At 42.6% G+C, this 20,032-nt stretch overlaps 1 protein-coding gene across 4 annotated transcripts in view; it reads left to right on the plus strand.

The window, feature by feature from the left end:
- Positions 1-20,032, plus strand: part of ZSWIM7 (zinc finger SWIM-type containing 7) — a 123,249-nt gene that overhangs the window by 14,915 nt on the left and 88,302 nt on the right. For all 4 annotated transcript variants that reach the window (XM_077294244.1, XM_077294245.1, XM_077294247.1 and 1 more), the window contains exon 4: positions 11,243-11,345. In XM_077294244.1, the coding sequence (XP_077150359.1) occupies positions 11,243-11,345 (103 nt within the window). The remainder of the gene's footprint in view (positions 1-11,242; positions 11,346-20,032) is intronic.

Consider the following 20,032-nt stretch of genomic DNA (forward strand, 5'->3'; position numbering starts at 1 on the left):
AATAAGCCCTCATCCTGCCCCAGAGCCCGAAAAATGGAGACACTATGGGTCTCGGAAAATGGCATCATTTATTTTTCCTTTTTTTACAAACTTTGGAATTTCTTGGACTTAAATAAAAAAGAACCTATACATGTTTGGTATCTGTGATCTCGTAATGACCTGGTGAGTCATAAGCAAAAATTAAAACGCAAATACGGAAAATCCCAAGTTCGTGAAGGGGTGAAAGATCTCCCCAGTAAATAGAGCAAAGTGATTAAGTAGTCCATCTATTTGTCAACTCTTCAATAGTAACTAAGCTTCTATATAGATCAGCCTTTGCAAAGATATGACTTTTTGTGCTTGTAATATACTGTACTTTGTCACGGACACCTCCCAATCACTGTACACATGACTCAGATGCCACTGTAAAGGGGGCTCCGCTCCTCTCACCTATCACTATAGACTGACAATGAGCTAAGCGCACCCCACAGCCAGTTCTGCCATCCACGCCATACTTCTTACTGCCACCTCTCACTGTTTTATTGGGTCAGTGAAATGACTGCCCTGGTTAACAAAGTAGCTCACCAGCACACCCAGCTTTCCCAAGCTCCTAACAGGTACACTGTATGTACTCTGCCAGCCATAGGGTAACACAACCACGCTATACTTTCCCTCTTTGAGGTTGTGGGTACGTTTAGATCAGCAATGTAACTAGCTTATTAAATTCTAGATTTAATATACAGTACAGACCAAAAGTTTGGACACACCTTCTCATTTAAAGATTTTTTTCTGTATTTTCATTACTATGAAAATTCTACATTCACACTGAAGGCATCAAAACTATGAATTAACACATGTGGAATTATATACTTAACAAAAAAGTGTGAAACAACTGAAAATGTCTTATATTCTAGGTTCTTCAAAGTAGCCACCTTTTGCTTTGATGACTGCTTTGCACACCCTTGGCATTCTCTTGATGAGATTCAAGAGGTAGTCACCAGAAATGGTCTTCCAACAATCTTGAAGGAGTTCCCAGAGATGCTTAGCACTTGTTGGCCCTTTTGCCTTCACTCTGCGGTCCAGCTCACCCCAAACCATCTCGACTGGGTCAGGTCTAGTGACTGTGGAGGCCAGGTCATCTGGCGTAGCACCCCATCACTCTCCTTCTGTGTCAAGTAGCCCTTACACAGCCTGGAGGTGTGTTTGGGGTCATTGTCCTGTTGAAAAATAAATGATGGTCCAACTAAACGCAAACCGGATGGAATAGCATTCCACTGCAAGATGCTGTGGTAGCCATGCTGGTTCAGTATGCCTTCAATTTTGAATAAATCCCCAACAGTGTCACCAGCAAAGCCCCCCCACACCATCACACCTCCTCCTCCATGCTTCACAGTGGGAACCAGGCATGTAGAGTCCATTCGTTCACCTTTTCTGCGTCGCACAAAGACACGGTGGTTGGAACCAAAGATCTCAAATTTGGACTCATCAGACCAAAGCACAGATTTCCACCAGTCTAATGTCCATTCCTTGCATTCTTCAACCCAAACAAGTCTCTTCTGCTTGTTGCCTGTCCTTAGCAGTGTTTTCCTAGCAGCTATTTTACCATGAAGGCCTGCTGCACAAAGTCTCCTCTTAACAGTTGTTGTAGAGATGTGTCTGTTGCTTGAACTCTGTGTGGCATTGACCTGGTCTCTAATCTGAGCTGCTGTTAACCTGCGATTTCTGAGGCTGGTGACTCGGATAAACTTATCCTCAGAAGCAGAGGTGACTCTTGGTCTTCCTTTCCTGGGGCGGTCCTCATGTGAGCCAGGTTCTTTGTAGCGCTTGATGGTTTTTGCAACTGCACTTGGGGACACTTTCAAAGTTTTCCCAATTTTTTTAACTGACCTTCATTTCTTAAAAAGTAATGATGGTCACTCGTTTTTCTTTACTTAGCTGCTTTTTTCTTGCCATAATACAAATTCTAACAGTCTATTCAGTAGGACTATCAGCTGTGCATCCACCAGACTTCTGCACAACACAACTGATGGTCCCAACCCCATTTATAAGGCATGAAATCTAATTTATTAAACCTGACAGGGCACACCTGTGAAGTGAAAACCATTTCCGGTGACTACCTCTTGAAGCTCATCAAGAGAATGCCAAGAATGTACAAAGCAGTCATCAAAGCAAAAGGTGGCTACTTTGAAGAACCTAGAAAATAAGACATATTTTCAGTTGTTTCACACTTTAAGTATATAATTCCAGATGTGTTAATTCATAGTTTTGATTCCTTCAGTGTGAATGTACAATTTTCATAGTCCTGAAAATACGGAAAAATCTTTAAATGAGAAGGTGTGTCCAAACTTTTGGTCTGTACTGTACGAAAAAAAGTACCATTCTTACAAACTACAAAAAGATGATATAACAAAAAAAAATGCATGAAAGGCAAAGTATAACAATAGTGTGTAAAACAAAAAGAGGTAAATAAAGAATACACTTATTTTTACAGTAGATCGGGGGAGTCTTTGCAGAGGCGTCACTGCAGAAATTTGGACAGATCTACAATCCTACTAGTCCTTCTGGAATCTGACACTGAAAGACCTGTTGTAAAGGGTCTCCTGATTACAGTAGTTACTGGTTAGGGGAGAGGAGGATCACTAATTATGTGCAGGAAAGAATGTGCAAGTCATAATTCTAAATGATGTCTCATTTTTTATCCAGGACCCTCCTGGTGGAATAATCTGCCTTATTTCCAAGCATACTTTCCCCATCTTAGATACCAATCATGACTATGATAGATCTAGAATTCAGGTTTATATTACATTTCTGATATTCCCCAAAGTCAAAAAATTGTGGTGCTTGCAACTACAGAAGCAGTTATGTCCCTTGACTAGATCTTGCCATGGACTGTGTTGACATCTGATTATTATCGATATGCCATTGATGTCCCTGGTGTGAACTGGAGACATGTAATCTACCTTAGGAGTATTTATCTTCCCTGGAAATATTAGAATGACTTTGCTAGTGAGGAAACACACAGGTAACCTTTAGTTTCCCAGTAGACTGGCTGACGCCTTTCTAATTTAATTAACATAGAGGAGATGCTGGCAGGTGTCCAGTGATTATTGAATTTTTCTTTATTTAATCCATAAACTAATCCATATTATAGTTTATTACTATATTATGCTTCTCCGCTGTGCTGCAGTGCCAAGTTCAAGCTCCTTTAGAAGTTGCTTTCAACTGCTGCTCAGCAAGATCTGTACACAGCCATCCAATATTCTGCATAGGGGACTTTCCATCTCTCAGTATTGGAGCGCAGAGCGGAAATTCAGATTGCTTCTCAACAAAATGCTTACACTCAATACTGAGGGAGGGGGGAAAGAGGCAAGTTAAGGAAATTGGGTTTATTACAATAAATCATAACTATGCAAAGTCTGATCAAGAATTCTAAATTAAAAAAAAGTTGTTACTGTTTAGAAACATTATTCAGATGTCTCTATAGTAAAAAAAAGCTGATTTCAGCTTCCCAAAAACTTGGCATTAGGCCTTGAGGTCTAAATATGAATCTGGCTAGTCGTGAAGTGATAAATCTTCAGCCCGGATATTGCTGCATTACGAGGCTGTGTGGAATTATGTGACAGCCCTGTTGGAGCTATAATACTGACTGATTTAAAAAAAAAAAAAAATTGGATTCAATTTTTGCAAAATTTTCAATAGAGGGCAGCATCTTTTTATGTTGTGGGAGGGCTTTTAGTAGAGTACTTACATGGCTTTTCTAGAAATCTTGGAATTTTTTGTAAGCAAAATTTTTTTTTTCAATTAGAAAATATTACAAAATGTAGTATATGTAGCAACTACTTATATTTTCCTATAAAATAAAACTGCTAAAAATGTAATCAAATGTCTGTTATTTAGGTTCAGTTATGGTTTGCTGTTGAAAATGATTTTAAAATGCAAAATTATTCTTCTTTCCAAAATGTTGGATCCCACAAAAGAACCAGTGTGAGTGAATGGGGTCCATCGGGTGGCAATTATATCTGGTATACATGATGGATCCAACACTGGCTCTTGAATTTCATGCAGATTTCACTGCCAGTCCTCCATCTTAAATAACGTAAATGCAAACAAAGGGTATTTTCTGGAAACTCCCATTACCTTGCAGAGAATTGTGGCTAATCCCTGCAGTCTTAGCATGGAATCTGCCGTCATAAATTGACATGTCTGTTCAAGCTCCTTTAGAAGATGCTTTTAACTGCTGCTCAACAAGATCCTGTACACAGCAATCCAATATTCTGCGTAGGGGACTTTTCCATCTCCCAGTATTGGGGTGCAGAGAGGGACATGCAGATTGCTTCAAAGCACAATGCATACACGGCATTTAAACAGTTACAGGAACTTGAAACCGCACTGCAGGTTGCCTTATAAATGATGGCATTTCCTCTGAAATCTATGAGACATCCTATTTGATGCAGAATAGGCATGGAATAAACACTAAAATACGTGTGAAATGTCAATCATCCCAACCATACCCTTAACATTAAAGGTGTTTTGTAGGCTGAACAAAAATGTCTTAAGCCACTTTGTGACTGCTGATTTCCAAACTCTGGCAGCACACTGTCAGCATTCCTCTCTATTACCAACCCGAGCGGTCATTGTTCTGATCACATGCCGACTAGCATCTAATCCGCTTCTCTTACTAGATCTCTTGAGTGAAGCAAGTAAAGTTGCTAGTTGGCCGGTGTTTGCAGGCATATACGGTACATTGCGTACTTCCAGTTTCATGAGGCCCGCTCGAGTTCTCAATAGAGGGGAATCCTAATGGTGCACTTACTGTACACTGCCAGGACTGGGTAATCTGCAGTCACGGAGAGTGTTGGTAATTAATTTAAAGGGTTTTCAGGACTGAACATAAATTTCTTCACTTTTTAAGTGTATAACCAGTATTGTATATCTCACAAATTTCTGATGTTTGGATTAGCTATACACAATTTACATAGCAGAAGTTTTATTTATATGCAGATTAATATAGAATCAAAAATATAAATATTTACTAAATTACATAATAGATTTATTGAATTCTGCTTGTTGGGTGTCTGTCAGTTTTGAAATAATACATTTATCACTCTCATAGTTGTTTTTCAGCTTTACTCATTTTAGACAAATCTCTAGATGGCATTCCACAGTTACTTGGTTTTTGGATGATCACACATTGGCTTTTACACAGGATCAATTGATTGTGTCATCATATCGGCTTTGTCTCCCTATCTTCTACTCATTTGATATTAGATTTTGTCTGTACACTACTCGGATATCCCCCTTCTCAATTGCTATATTTCCCGTTCGAGTGGCATAGGCTTTCCTGGGGCTCACGTGACTTTTTTATGTCACGTGAGCCCTGCAGCCAAGAATACAGCCAATCCCTGCCTCCAGTGCTAACGCTGTTCCAGCAGTGACGGCACTGACTGTCCTGGTTGGCAACCATGGTACCAGTGGTTGAAAACCCAGCAAATATTATTCATTTATCAACTATCTTGCTGAGTGGTGATCTATAGGGTGATTCAAAGATGATGGTGCAGAAGTAAAGGCCTGCAGCTAAATTATGGGTCAGTGTGCCATGAAGAACTGCAGATACATGTCGGTTCAAAAACACGTAGGCCAAGGTCATTTATCAGGATGTCCTGCTTTTTAAATGTGGGAAGTTTTAATTTTTTATTTATTTTTTTAGATGTGTTTAATAAATGTTATCTTTCTTATTTTATACTATAGACCAAGTGCTCGATTTTTTTTTTTTTTTTTTTTTTTTTTTTTTTTTTTTTTATTTATTTATTTTTTTCACTTTTCTTAGCTAAAGTAACACCAGTGGTAAATGACTTGAGGACTGAAAATCAAAGCAAAACTGACTTAGGTGCCCATAACAACCGATCACATCACAGCTTTCATTTTTCAAGAGCCTTAAGTAAAATGTGCTCACATAGTGACATAAGATGGCTACATGGAAGCAAGAAAAAGATTTTTGCGTGTTGAAATTTGCAAGAACAGGCCCTGTTGTGACTGTACAGTAATCTTTACAAATAAGTTTGGTAAATGTGCTCCGAAAAGAAACTCTATTTCGTGGGAACCTTTAACACAATCTATTTGGACTGAGAACTCGGCTATAACAGAGACAAGATGAAAACTAGAGTATAATCCACAAATATTTATTTTAAGTTTTAATAAATGACACAGACTATTTATTTTACAATGTAATACAGAGGCTGCCCAGCTACACTAAAGGGAACGCACCAGATGGATAGATAAATAAAGTGCAAAATTCAGATCACAGTCATTGTGCAAAAACGCATATTACTGCATAGTTTCCTTCTAAAAATCGCATATTGTAGTGCAAAAAATATAACTATAATATAAATATCACTAAATGCTAAAACCGACCTGAGATTATGATTCTCCAGGTCATTACAAGTTCATAGACTCCAAACATGTCTAGGTTCTTTTTTATCTGGAGGGGGGGAAAAAATTCCAAACTATGCTAAAAAAAAAAAAAATTAAAAAAAATTGTGCAATTTTCCGATACCCATAGCGTCTCCATTTTTCGTGATCTGAGGTTGGATGAGGGCTTATTTTCTGTGTGCCAAGCTGACATTTTTATTGATAGCATCTTAGTGCAGATTCGTTCTTTTGATCGCCCATTATTGCATTTTAATGCAATGTCGCGGCGACCAAAAAAACGTAATTCTGGCATTTTTAATTTTTTATCGCTACGCCGTTTAGCGATAAGTTTAATCCTTTTCTTTGATAGATCAGGCAATTCTGAACGCGGCGATACCAAATATGTATGTGTTTGATTTTTTTTTATTTTGAATAGGGCGAAAGGCGGGGTGATTTAAACTTTTTTACTTTTTTTTTTTTTTTTTTTATATTTTTAAAAACTTTTTTTTTTTTTTTTACTTTTGCCATGCTTGAATAGCCTCCATGGGAGGCTAGAAGCTGCCACAACTTGATTGGCTCTGCCACACAGAGACGATGCTCAGATCGCCCTTATGTAGTAGAATTACAGCATTGCTATGAGTGCTGAGTGCAGCGCCCTAGAGTCCTGGTCGTTGCAGTAGTGTCGCTCTTCCACCAGGGGGAGTTATATTACGTCTGATGGTACTAAAGGAGTTCACCTGACCAGGTATCACAGTCACACACTACACTTCACACTCCAGTCCACCAGGGGGAGCCTTGCTTCTATCTATTAGGGCACTCCTCACACACGGGTAAAACTGGTGGGTTGGATAGGAAGTTAGTCAGAAGCTACCTGGGTTTGACCCAGAAAGGACCTGTCAGGCAGACAGGGGGAGAAGGAGGAACATCTGAGCTGCAGACAGAGGGTCCCTGTCAGGGGTGGGATCCTGACAGAGACCGAGCACGAGATAGAGCGTTACGGAGCTGCGCCTGCACCCATTGCGGCAGCATCCTAAGAAAGGACACGAAGCGAAGTATATTGTGGAGAGTGAGAAACGAAGTCACAGCACAAGGAGATAATACCGGGAGGAGTTCTGCCCCAAGATCGGCAGCCTCCTTCTGAGGCGCGTAGCCGGTGGCCGGAACACCGAGGGAGTAATTGACTCTACGTATTACTTCAGAGACCGGCAGGACAGTCAATTCCAAGTTGGTTGCCCGACCTTAATACCTATGAAGACACGGAGGCAAATTGTGGGAGAGGGGCGTCACTAGGGTCCCTATAAAATAGCTCCAGGCCTACCCCGTCATACGGGTTGTCCTATCCATATCATCTGGGGGACAGAGAGAGAGAGAACATCAGAAACATCCACGAAAGTTGTGAGGACTATCCCGTGGTGCTCAGCAGGGAGGTACTACAACACACATGCGCTAGTAGGAAGGCTACTGATTTCCACCTGGATAAGGGAACTCTGGATGTGCCTTTGGACCGGCCGGACTCTGCCTGCCCTGTGGACGGTACTCTGGACTGTGGACCTTGAAGTCTTCAGTAAAAGGTAAAGAGACTGCAACCTTTGTGTCCTCGTTATTCATTGCGCCTTACAACGTCCACCATCACCACCTACACATCTGGGAAGCCCTGGGGACATACTTCACCTGTGGGAAGGTATACCATCTAGCTGCCATTCCATCACCCCAGCGGACCTCTAGCAGCGTCGGTCACCCTGACCGAATACCACAGGTGGTGTCACGGACACCAGACAAACTACACCTTTAATTGGACGCCCCTCAGAAGGGCCACGGACCAGGTTGGGCCACCGTGACATTCCCAGAACCGAGAGAGATAGACCCGGTACTGAGTACCCCATTGCCCTACCCGTGGGGGCGCTCCACGACCACAGGGTGGCGCTCACAGCAATCCAACATCAACAACCATAGAGGTCTCAAGGAGACCTCTTGTTTGTCTTGCCGACGCGCCGAGGACCCCCGATCACGTGACGGAGGTCACCGGTGCGCGCATTTCAGGACGGATGGCCTGAAGCGCTAGTTAAATGCCGCTGTCAGAGTTTGACATTGGCATTTAACTAGTTAATAGGTGCGGGTGGATCGCGATTCCACCTGCGCCTATTGCAGGCACATATCAGTTGTTCAAAACACCGCCGAAGCGCACATCAAAGACGTATCAGGCAAAGGCAAATAAAATAATGGGATGCATTAAAAGAGGCATAGATGCTCATGAGGAGAACATAATTTTACCTCTATACAAGTCACTAGTTCGACCACACTTAGAATACTGTGTATAGTTCTGGTCTCCGGTGTATAAGAAAGACATAGCTGAACTAGAGCGGGTGCAGAGAAGAGCGACCAAGGTTATTAGAGGACTGGGGGGTCTGCAATACCAAGATAGGTTATTACACTTGGGGCTATTTAGTTTGGAAAAACGAAGGCTAAGGGGGGATCTTATGTTAATGTATAAATATATGAGGGGACAGTACAGAGACCTTTCTGATGATCTTTTTAATCATAGACCTGAGACAGGGACAAGGGGGCATCCTCTACGTCTGGAGGAAAAAAGGTTTAAGCATAATAACAGACGCGGATTCTTTACTGTAAGAGCAGTGAGACTATGGAACTCTCTGCCGTATGATGTTGTAATGATGAGTGATTCATTACTTAAATTTAAGAGGGGACTGGATGCCTTTCTTGAAAAGTATAATGTTACAGGGTATATACACTAGATTCCTTGTTAGGGTGTTGATCCAGGGAACTAGTCTGACTGCCGTATGTGGAGTCGGGAAGGAATTTTTTTCCCCAATGTGGAGCTTACTCTTTGCCCCATGGGGTTTTTTGCCTTCCTCTGGATCAACATGTTAGGGCATGTTAGGTTAGGCTATGGGTTGAACTAGATGGACTTAAAGTCTTCCTTCAACCTTAATAACTATGTACTATTCCGTCCGATGGCACAAAGGGGTTAAAAAATGAAGCAGGGAAACAAATGCTAATGGTGCCACTATTCATGGCTTTCACTATGAAGGTTAAATAAATAACCGTTATGTGTATACAGCCAAAAAAGAAGCAATGCCGTTTTAGTCATGAATAAACATTGCAATATAAGAAGGGAACTTACAAAACAAGCCAGTGAGAATCCAATCGCCCCAACGCACGTTTCGTGGTTACGTCATCAGGAGGCGTGATTTGGTTGAAGCAATTCGAAACCACTGGGTGTTTATATTGTGGAGGAAAGTCCGGTCCCAAAGACTTTAGAAGAAACCGTGAACAGGATTCGAGCCGTGCTCTATGAGCGTATTCCTAGAAAGTCAACCAGAGTTTCAAGAAGGAGAAAAAAGCACAATAGGGTCTTATCCCACTGACTAAGGATAGGGATAGTATATTTCAATAAAACTGCTCACCTTGTTGATGAGAAACACACTCTCAAATTGTCAGCTGCTGCAGATCCAGCAGTAACCGGCCATATATTAAAATGTATTGGAGGTGTGTGGATATTTTCTGTGCTGCCGCAACAATATAATTTCAAGACTTGATGAGGTAGTAGTGGTAGTTTATTCAACGCGTTTATTTCCTGAAGAAGGGATCATTGAGACCCTGAAACGCGTTGAATAAACCACCATTACTACCTCATCAAGTCTTGAATTTATAATGTTGCGGCAGCACAGAAAATATCCACACACCTCCAATACATTTTAGAAAGTCAACCAGGCTGACTACAGTGGTAATATAGCTGCCACAATCCACAGTGTGGTGTATCTGCGTTATAAGCCACATAGATTACATTTTCAAGAGCTGAAACCAGATGACAAGCCATACCGCAGTGACGTTTTCCGGATTGGAGGAAGATGAATTCATCAATAGGCTGATGTTCAGCTTTCACCTCAATAGGAAGGTCACTCGACATAAAGTTTGGGTTTTTTGAGCCCCAAATTCTATCCGCCGTTATCAAGCACATGAGGAACTCGCCCAAACCAAGCTTGTGCTGTACATTGAGCAAGAGCAAAGTCTATGGTCCCTTTTTTTTGCTGAGGATACTGTCACTGACCAACACCTACCTGAACATGTTAAAGGAATGACTTATGCCAAAGACTGAGTTTGGCAGATCTTCCTCTATCAGCCAAGTAGCGCAGCTCCACATTTGTGTTTGTATGTTCGCCGATACCTGAATAAAGCTCCACTGGAACGTTGGATGGCCGGAAACGTTTCACCGTTGTTGAGCTGACCTCCATAATCGCTAGATCTAACACACTGCAATGTCTTTCTGTGGGGCTTCATCAAGGATTAAGTGTACCTGCATCTCCAGCCACAGGATCTAAAAGGCCTGAGACAAAAAATGACTGAAACAGTGGAGTCCATATCCGAGGACTTGATGGCACAGAACTGGAAAACCGCCTAGACATCTGCTGTGTCACCAATGGAAATTGGTAGCATGTGGATAACACTTTGATAGGTTGTGTGTATTTTCTATGAATACATTTGTGTTATGATGTTCTCTTGTTTCTAATTTTTGAAACTAGAATTTTGCGCCATCCTTGTTGCATCACCCTGAATTTTTAAGGGATTGAGTCATATCTGTTAAATGTACAGATTTCCACCGATCTGCAGGAAATAAGTGCCTGAAAAATATATTAAAAAAAGTGTTCAAAGTTTAGTTAGGGGATAACACACTGATATTTTCTACATGGGATAGGACACCATTTATTGGATGGATTCTATCCCAGAGACTACAAATGTCGTTACGTTGGAGTGATAATATGCTGCTAATTAGACTTTGTAGGGCTTACATACAGTATTACGGTATATTTGATTCTTTTTCATTATATTTTTTTAGATTGAAGTTTATCTTTGGGCCGACTGCTCTATATGCCCTGGACTTAGTTGACCAGCGTTCTGTAACCCATGTCACAAGTCCTAGTGGAAGAAGCACTTTCCAGGTATTTTTTATTTTTTTTTGTAATGTTCTAATTAGTTTAAAAATGGGTACATGGCGGTCCTAAAACTAAATAATGGTCACATCCTGTCCAAGTAAGAAAACAGATCTGCTAAACTGTTTCTTCCAACTCTGACTGCAGCTGTCAACCTCGATCTCTCAGTGGCCACTGATTAGCTGCAGCGGTCACATGAAGCCAGGAGACCATTGGAGGACACAAGCAGCTGTAATTTACTTACAGATTTCTTTAAATTAAGAGAATCCGCATGGTGGCTCAGCGGTTAGCACTGCAGCCTTGCAGCGCTGGAGTCCTGGGATCAAATCCCACCAAGGACAACATCTGCAAGGAGTTTGTATGTTCTCCCCGTGTTTGCGTGGGTTTCCACCCACATTCCAAAGACATACTGATAGGGAATTTAGACTGTGAGCCTCATCGGAGACAGCGATGATAATGTGTGCAAACTGTAAAGCGCTGCGGAATATGTTAGCGCTATATAAAAATAAAGATTTATTATTATTATTATAAGCTAAGTTGACTTGAGGCATTGCTTTGTAGGAAAAAGTTTCAAATGGTTCCGACTAAAAGATTAGCAGCCAAAACGACAGACACCGCAGCAAGGACGTCCATTGGAACGGATGACTCTCATTTACATGCAATAAGGGAGAATATCAAATCGTATTTTTGGGTGCTTACAGGGGGAGTCAGGAGCTGATAGACACATTTGTGGAATGCAGCACAGGGGCAGTTGAAGGTGGTGGCATTTGTTCATAGGCTCAAAAACTTGTGACTGGTTCCCTTTAAAACTAATTTCCAACCATAACCAATCACTTTGGGGCCAATTTATTAAGAATGTGCACGTCCAGTGTTAATGAAAGGCTTGTTGGAGTACGATACACTGAATTTAGCACATCTTCTCTGTAGCAAGCGTCTCACCAAAAAAATTGCAATTCTGCCATAAAAAAAACTCTAGCACTTTTGCTGAATTTGACGTGTAAAGTTAGCCATGTTCCGTTCCACCCCAGCTTTGCCCATTATAGAGGAACTGCTTCAAACTGGTGTGAAACTGCCAAAAGTCGCGTTTTTTTTTGTTTGTTTATTTCAAAAACAATCATGCTTTAAAAAAAACAAAACAGAGGAATACTCCTACTTGCTTTCCATCACTATCATAGGTCCAGAACAGGCAACCCTGGAGATCTGTGGCGGTTTAGGAAGCAATGTCTGTGCCATCCAGATGTCTATAGGACCACTGAAGCTTCTGATTGGCTACAGCAGTCAGGTGACTAAAGAGCGCATCATCAAAGAAACCTCTGTTGACACACTCCTCTAGTCACCTGACTTCTGCAACTAATCACTGGCTTCATTGGTCCTGTTGATATCAGGACATTGCAGACATCCGGACTGGCCTGAGCTGGATCCATGGGGTGAAGGAAGGTGAGTAGGTCTCGTTCTCCGTTTGTTACATCCTTGCCTTTAAAAAAATAATATTTAGAAAATTAATTCCGGTTTTAATGTTATGTCAATCAGCCAAAATTTCTGATTGTTGAATGTCTTCCCAGGTGATTATCATACAAAAATTCCAGATAAGGTGAAAGAAAACTCATTTTCTAAAAATATTGTTTCTTGTTAAGGCATATTTTATGTCTGTGGTTCCTAAATCTATCCTCTACCAGCCAACATCATACTCCACTGTGTATCTACCCAATAGTCTTCATTATTATTTTAAACTTTCCTTAATTCTTAATTTTTAATGAAGCTCATCTGTCAGCTACTAGTAAAAAGCAGAATTAGGAGTATACTGCGTCAGTCATTTTGTATCTTGGGATTACCATATGCCTATCTGGCTACTTTCGCACCCTTCTAGAGAAGAGAAGTGTTCATTCTCTTCACCGTCCTAGACACATTTACAATAAATACCGTATTACCATGCACTGCAATGTCCCCCCTCTATCCTTTATTTCTATGTTTTGATATACAAGTCTATATTAGCGCTTTATAATTGCAGAGCATCTGTTTAAGACATGGCCGTTAATATGTAGGAACGTTGTTATGGCTTCCATGTACATCATTATGAGGTTTGAAGCCATTCATTGTGCCCCTTGGGATGAAGACATAACATACAATGTTTGTAAATACATGAGCAAAATGGTAATAATCTAATTTTTTTTTTCAGTCTCGTCAATGCGGATGTGAACTATCTTGAGATAAACTTAACAGACTGTAGGGTCCTCTTGAATTGATTGATTTCTGGGGTATTTGTACTTAATTCATGTATTAGAATTCATAAAATTGTCATGGTATATGCCGTCCTCCCTCTGTAGATAGGTTTTTATAGACTGTTTGGAAAGAAACATTTTTGGAGCTTGAGTTGTCTCGCAGAAAGTTCTAGTTCTCTCTATATAGATCCACATTGTATGGGGAGTCTTACCAGAAACGTTCCCTGGGAAAAAGTATGCAATATATAGTAGCTCGCCTACAGAAGTTACACTATAGATTTTTCTCAATGTCAATGTTTTACCTTTTTATAGAGACTTGAAACAGAATTAATCAAATCAAGTTTACACTGCTCCAACATTTATACCTGAGATGTAATAACATCTTGATGCATATTATAGAATTAAAGTTCTCCTATCTGTGGGTAATGTTTTTGCACTTTCAACCATCATAAAAAAGCCCTTCCTCAGATGAGTCCATGAGTTATTGCAAATGAAGGTACAGGAACGTTCTGAGTTTCTTGGAGACCAAGGAGTCTGGCATGACTGCTCAACCTCAACCTAACTGCTCATTTAGTCACAGAAGGAGTGTTCACATGAGTTCTTAAAGAGGTTGTCCACTACTTTTATATTGATGACCTATCCATAGGCCGATCAGACTTGATGACTTATCCTGTGGATAGGTCATCTAGTCTGAATGGCCAGGGTCCGAGAACTGGCACTCCCGTTGATCAGCTGTTATCGCTGTCGGCAGCCGCCACTGCCTGGAAGTACTTACTTGCAGAGCTGCTCCGTCTACTTCCGGGCTCTCTGTTTCCACTGCCTGGTAATACCTTCTAAAGATGACAGTCATGTATCAAATCTATCGAAGACTTGGATTCTTAGGGTTTCTTGGAGACTTGGAGAAGCCTTCGTCCATCAGCACCTGTTTTCGGAACACACATGTCCATTAGTTTTTCATCCACTTCCTTCAGCTTCAAGGCAACAGTTTGCTGTATCCAAGGCTCCAGAGCTTGAGCTCCCTAGCTTAGCCCCTTGTTGGTATTCTGCTGGTTTGAGGTGAAGGGTACCTTTTGGTTGAACCTGCCTCTTGCTGGTCCCTGGATCCTTCTGCTGGTTACTATTCTTGGAACGATTGGTTGGGTCATGGCCTGTTTCAGAAAGCGATTCTTTGCACAAATAAGTCACACCCTAGGAAAACACTAGCAAATGGATAAAAGCCAAATCTTGATCTCAATTGAGATACTGATTTTGCTTTTATCCTAAGTCATATTGCACGACTCGTTAAAGGGTTGATTGTGACTTGTAGGATCGCTACTTCCAACAGGTGGCACTATAGAGTTTAAGTCCTCTTTTTCTCTGAAGAGGCAATTTGCATATTACATTTCCCAGAGGAGCATTGCAGGGCGAATAAGCCTCCTTACCTTGACAAGCCAGATGTCACGGGGAAACTAGGTGGGCAAGCGCTAATAACCCGGGCCCCTGCAATTTCCCTCAGACTAGGGAAACCCTGACTGACCCTCTACCTAGAGTTTGCACTGATGGTGTGCATGTCTAGGCGTCGACCCTCGCCCTGTCTCCTGTTTCAACCCTAGGCTGAAACCACCGCCCACCACCCAGTGAAAAGATCATACACCAATACCCACAGTTAGAACAGACAAGGATAACGGAAAATATACACCACGCCGCAGTCACTCAGGAATACACTATAAATGCGCAGGGCAAAATAAATACAATTATAGGAAGGAGTAAATAAGACAAAGGGAAATACACCACCAGCGATGATACTCCAACTACTAGCTCACCACTCCAGACCGAGATAACAACAACGCACAAGACAGAAGCTATAATCGGCGATGCCCAATGTTCAGGAGAATTATTTAAAGGCAATGGGCATGGCCCAGCTTCCAATCCGAGCATCAGGTAAATTAACCCCGGACCAGCTAGATAAAATCTAGCCGACGCCAATGAGCACATAGTGGTCAAAAGCGGAATTACCGCTGTCTGTCGAACGACCTGGTCCGAACAGCGTCCGACATGACAGTACCCCGCCTTCTACGAGGGACCCCAGGGCCCTCATGGCTTATAGGACCCGGCTTGTCCGGATGGCGACGGTGACCTGACCAGCCGATCCGCATGAATGTCCAAGGCTGGTACCCAGGACCTCTCCTCAGGCCCATAACCACGCCAGTGTACCAAGTACTGTAAAGTGCGGCGCACTACACGAGAGTCAACCACCTTGGAGACTTCAAATTCCAAATTACCATCCACTAAGACTGGAGGTGGCATAGGCGCCGTGTCCACAGAACCCACCACCTTCTTTAAAAGAGACCTGTGGAACACGTTGTGTATCTTATACACCGTAGGAAGCTCCAATCGGTACGCTACTGGGTTAATGACGTCGGTGACCCTAAATGGACCAATAAACCGTGGACCCAATTTAAGGGATGGTATTTTGAGTCTTATGTTTTTTGTGGATAACCACACCCAGTCATCCACACTCAGGTCCAGACCTGGCACACGCCTACTGTCAGCCACACGTTTGTACCTAGCACCCACACTCAACAAGCGCTGTTTAACTCTCTCCTCCAGACTGATGACAATTGTGCTCCTAACTGGTCCTCCTCCGGAACGCCGGAAGAGCCCCTCTGACTTAAAGTACAAAATTGAGGATGTAGCCCGTAGACACAAAAAAACGGAGACTCCCCAGACGACTCCTGGTGGTGATTATTGATGGCAAACTCAGCCAAAGGAAGAAAGGTAGACCACTCCTCCTGGTTATCAGAGACAAAGCAGCATAAGTACTGTTCCAAATTTTGGTTCATACGCTCAGTCTGACCATTTGACTGAGGATGAAACGCCGAAGAATGAGACAACTTGATCCCCAGCCGTGAGCAAAATGCTTTCCAAAATTTTGCCACAAACTAAGTACCCCTATCAGACACGATGTCAGACGGAACCCCATGAAGTCTGACCACCTCCTGCACAAATACCTGAGCCAGAGTCTTAGCGTTAGGCAACGAAGGCAAAGACACAAAGTGCGACATTTTTTAAAAACGATCAACAATCACTAAGATGACCCAGCTGAGGAGGGCAAATCAGTGATGAAATACATGGAGATTTCCGTCCATGGCTTACTAGGTACCTCAAGAGGAAGTAGTGTGCCAACAGGACGGGAGCGGGGCGTCTTAGCCCTAGCGCACGTGGTACAAGCTGACACGTATGAGACCACGTCCTGTCGGATCTTGGGCCACCAAAACCGACATGACACCAACTCCAAGATACCTCTAACCCCTGGATGGCCAGCCAGGACAGCAACATGATGCTCCGCCAAAACCTTTAAGCGGGCAGTTGAAGCGTTACAAAAGATTTGTTGATGGGAAGCTCAGATGGTACCTCCTCCTGAGCCTCGGCAATCTCAGCCTCAACCTCGGTAGTGAGAGCCGAAACCACAACACCCTTTTGGAGGATGGGTACTGGATCCTCCCGAGGTTCTCCCCCCGGAAAACCCCTGGACAGAGCATCCGCCTTAGTGCTTTTAGACCCCGGTCTGTAAGTGACAACAAAATTGAACCGCGTGAAAAACAATGCCCAGGGAGCCTGCCTGGGGGACAGACGCTTGGCTGACTCCAAATACAGCAGATTCTTATGGTCGGTAATAACAGTAACCTGATGTACTGACCCCTCCAAGAAGTGTCGCCATTCCTCAAAGGCCAACTTGATTGCCAACAACTCCCTGTTGCCGATATCGTAGTTACGTTCGGCGGACTACAGTTTCTTGGAGAAATAGGCGCATGGATGCAAATCACTCAAAGATGAGCCTTGTGATCGTACCGCCCCCACACCAACCTCAGACGCATCGACTTCCACAACAAAAGGTTTCGATACTTCTGGCTGCACAAGAATGGGGGCTGAAACAAAACTGTTCTTAAGAAATTCAAATGCACGCACAGCAGCCTCAGGCCAAACGGAGAAATTGGTACCCTTTTTAGTCATGTCAGTTAGCGGTTTAGCAATGATAGAAAAATCCTTGATAAATTTCCTATAGTAGTTAGAAAACCCAAGGAACCGCTGAAGTGCTTTCAGGTTATCAGGCCGTTCCCAATGCAGCACCGCTTGCACCTTAGCGGCGTCCATTTTAAAACCAGAAGCACACAATATAACCCTGAATAAATACTGAGAAGCTGTAACACCTGCCTGACATGATCTAAATGAGTATCACGGTCGCAAGAATATATGAGAATGTCATCTAGGTACACGATAACGAATTTCCCCAAAACATGCGAAAACACATCATTAATGAAATGTTGGAACACTGCAGGTGTGTTAGTCAACCCAAATGGCATCTGTTGTGAATTTGGATTCTGGGCTCCCCCGGTGGCCGCTTGTGGAATTGGACTTGTCATCCTCTTTCCTGTTTCACCTGGTTCCATCAGTAGTGGGTGTCGCTATTTAAGCTCATTTCTCTGGTGGTTTCTTGCCGGTCAACAATGTTATCTGATGCCTCTCAGTGCTTGTTCCTGCTTCTAGACAACTACTAGATAAGTTGGACTTTTGTCCATGTTTTGTTTTGCCTATTTGTTCCAGTTCACAGCTGAAGTTTTGTTACTGTGTCTGGAAAGCTCTCGTTGATCAGGGATTGCTACTCTGGCGTTATGAGTTAATGCCAGAGTTTAAGGTAATCTCTGGATGGTGTTTTGTTAGTGTTTTTCTGCTGACCATGAAAGTATACTATCTGTCTTCTGCTATCTAGTAAGCGGACCTCAAATTTGCTAAGACTATTTTCCTGCTGCGTTTGTTGTTTCATCTGAACTCACCGTCATTATATGTGGGGGGCTACTGTCTTCTTTGGAATATTTCTCTAGAGGTGAGCCAGGTCTTATATTTCCCTCTGCTAGCTATTTAGGTCTTAGGCCAGAGCTGGGCATCTAGCGATAAATAGGAAATGCTACCTGGCTATTTCTAGTTGCGCGGCAGGCTTAGTTCATGGTCAGTATAGTTCCATCTTCCGAGAGCTTGTCCCTCTATAGGCTTGCTATGATCTCTGCCTGCAGAGATCATGATAGTTTGACCGGCCCATAAAGTGTTAAAGACCCAGGTTGAGAAAGGAGAGTTATAAGAAGTCTGCTGGAATTTTTTTTTTTTTTTTTTTTCCTCCAGTCTGCCTTGCTGCAGTCTTTTTTCTCTCTCTCCTCCTAATCTCTGTATGCTCTGTGTGCACCTGACAATAATGGATCTCCAGAGTGTAACTGCGGGTTTGAATAATCTCATCACGAAAGTACAAAATTTACAAGATTTTGTGGTACATGCTCCGGTATCTGAACCGAGAATTCCTTTGCCGGAGTTCTTCACAGGGAATAGAGCTAGCTTCCAGAATTTCCGAAATAATTGTAAGCTTTATTTGTCCCTGAAGTCTCGTTCAGCTGGAGACCCTGCTCAGCAGGTTAGGATTGTGATTTCCTTGCTCAGGGGTGACCCTCAAGATTGGGCCTTCTCATTGCCAGCAGGGGATCCTGCGTTACGCGATGTGGATGCGTTTTTTCTGGCCTTGGGCTTGCTTTATGAGGGACCTCATTTGGAACTTCAGGCAGAAAAAACTTTGATGGCACTATCTCAGGGGCAAGACGAAGCTGAAGTTTTCTGCCAAAAATTCCGTAAATGGTCTGTGCTTACTCAGTGGAATGAGTGCGCCTTGGCGGCAACTTTCAGAGAAGGTCTCTCTGATGCCGTTAAGGATGTTATGGTGGGGTTCCCTTTGCCTGCAGGTCTGAATGAGTCCATGACAATGGCTATTCAGATTGATAGGCGTCTGCGGGAGCGCAAACCGGTGCACCATTTGGCGGTGTCTATGGAAAAGACGCCAGAAAGTATGCAGTGTGATAGAATTCTGTCCAGGAGCGAGCGACAGAATTTTAGACGGAAGAATGGATTGTGTTTCTATTGTGGGGATTCTACTCATGTTATATCAGCATGCTCTAGGCGTACAAAGAAGCTTGATAAGTCTGTTTCCATTGGCACCATTCAGTCTAAGTTTATTTTGTCTGTAACCCTGATTTGCTCTTTGTCATCCATTGCCACGGACGCCTATGTTGACTCTGGCGCCGCTCTGAGTCTTATGGATTGGTCCTTTGCCAATCGTTGTGGTTTTGATTTAGAGCCTTTGGAGACTCTTATTCCTCTGAAGGGGATTGACTCCACCCCATTGGCTAATAATAAACCACAATACTGGACACAAGTAACCATGCGTATCAATCCGGATCACCAGGAGATTATTCGTTTCCTGGTGCTGTATAATTTACATGACGATTTGGTACTGGGATTGCCATGGTTGCAGTCTCACAACCCAGTCTTGGACTGGAGAGCAATGTCTGTGTTGAGCTGGGGATGTAAGGGTATTCATGGGGACGTACCTTTGGTTTCTATTTCGTCGTCCATTCCCTCTGAAGTCCCTGAGTTCCTCTCTGATTATCAAGACGTCTT

This window comes from Ranitomeya variabilis, chromosome 3, assembly GCF_051348905.1.
Source record: "Ranitomeya variabilis isolate aRanVar5 chromosome 3, aRanVar5.hap1, whole genome shotgun sequence".
Taxonomy (NCBI): Eukaryota; Metazoa; Chordata; class Amphibia; order Anura; family Dendrobatidae; genus Ranitomeya; species Ranitomeya variabilis.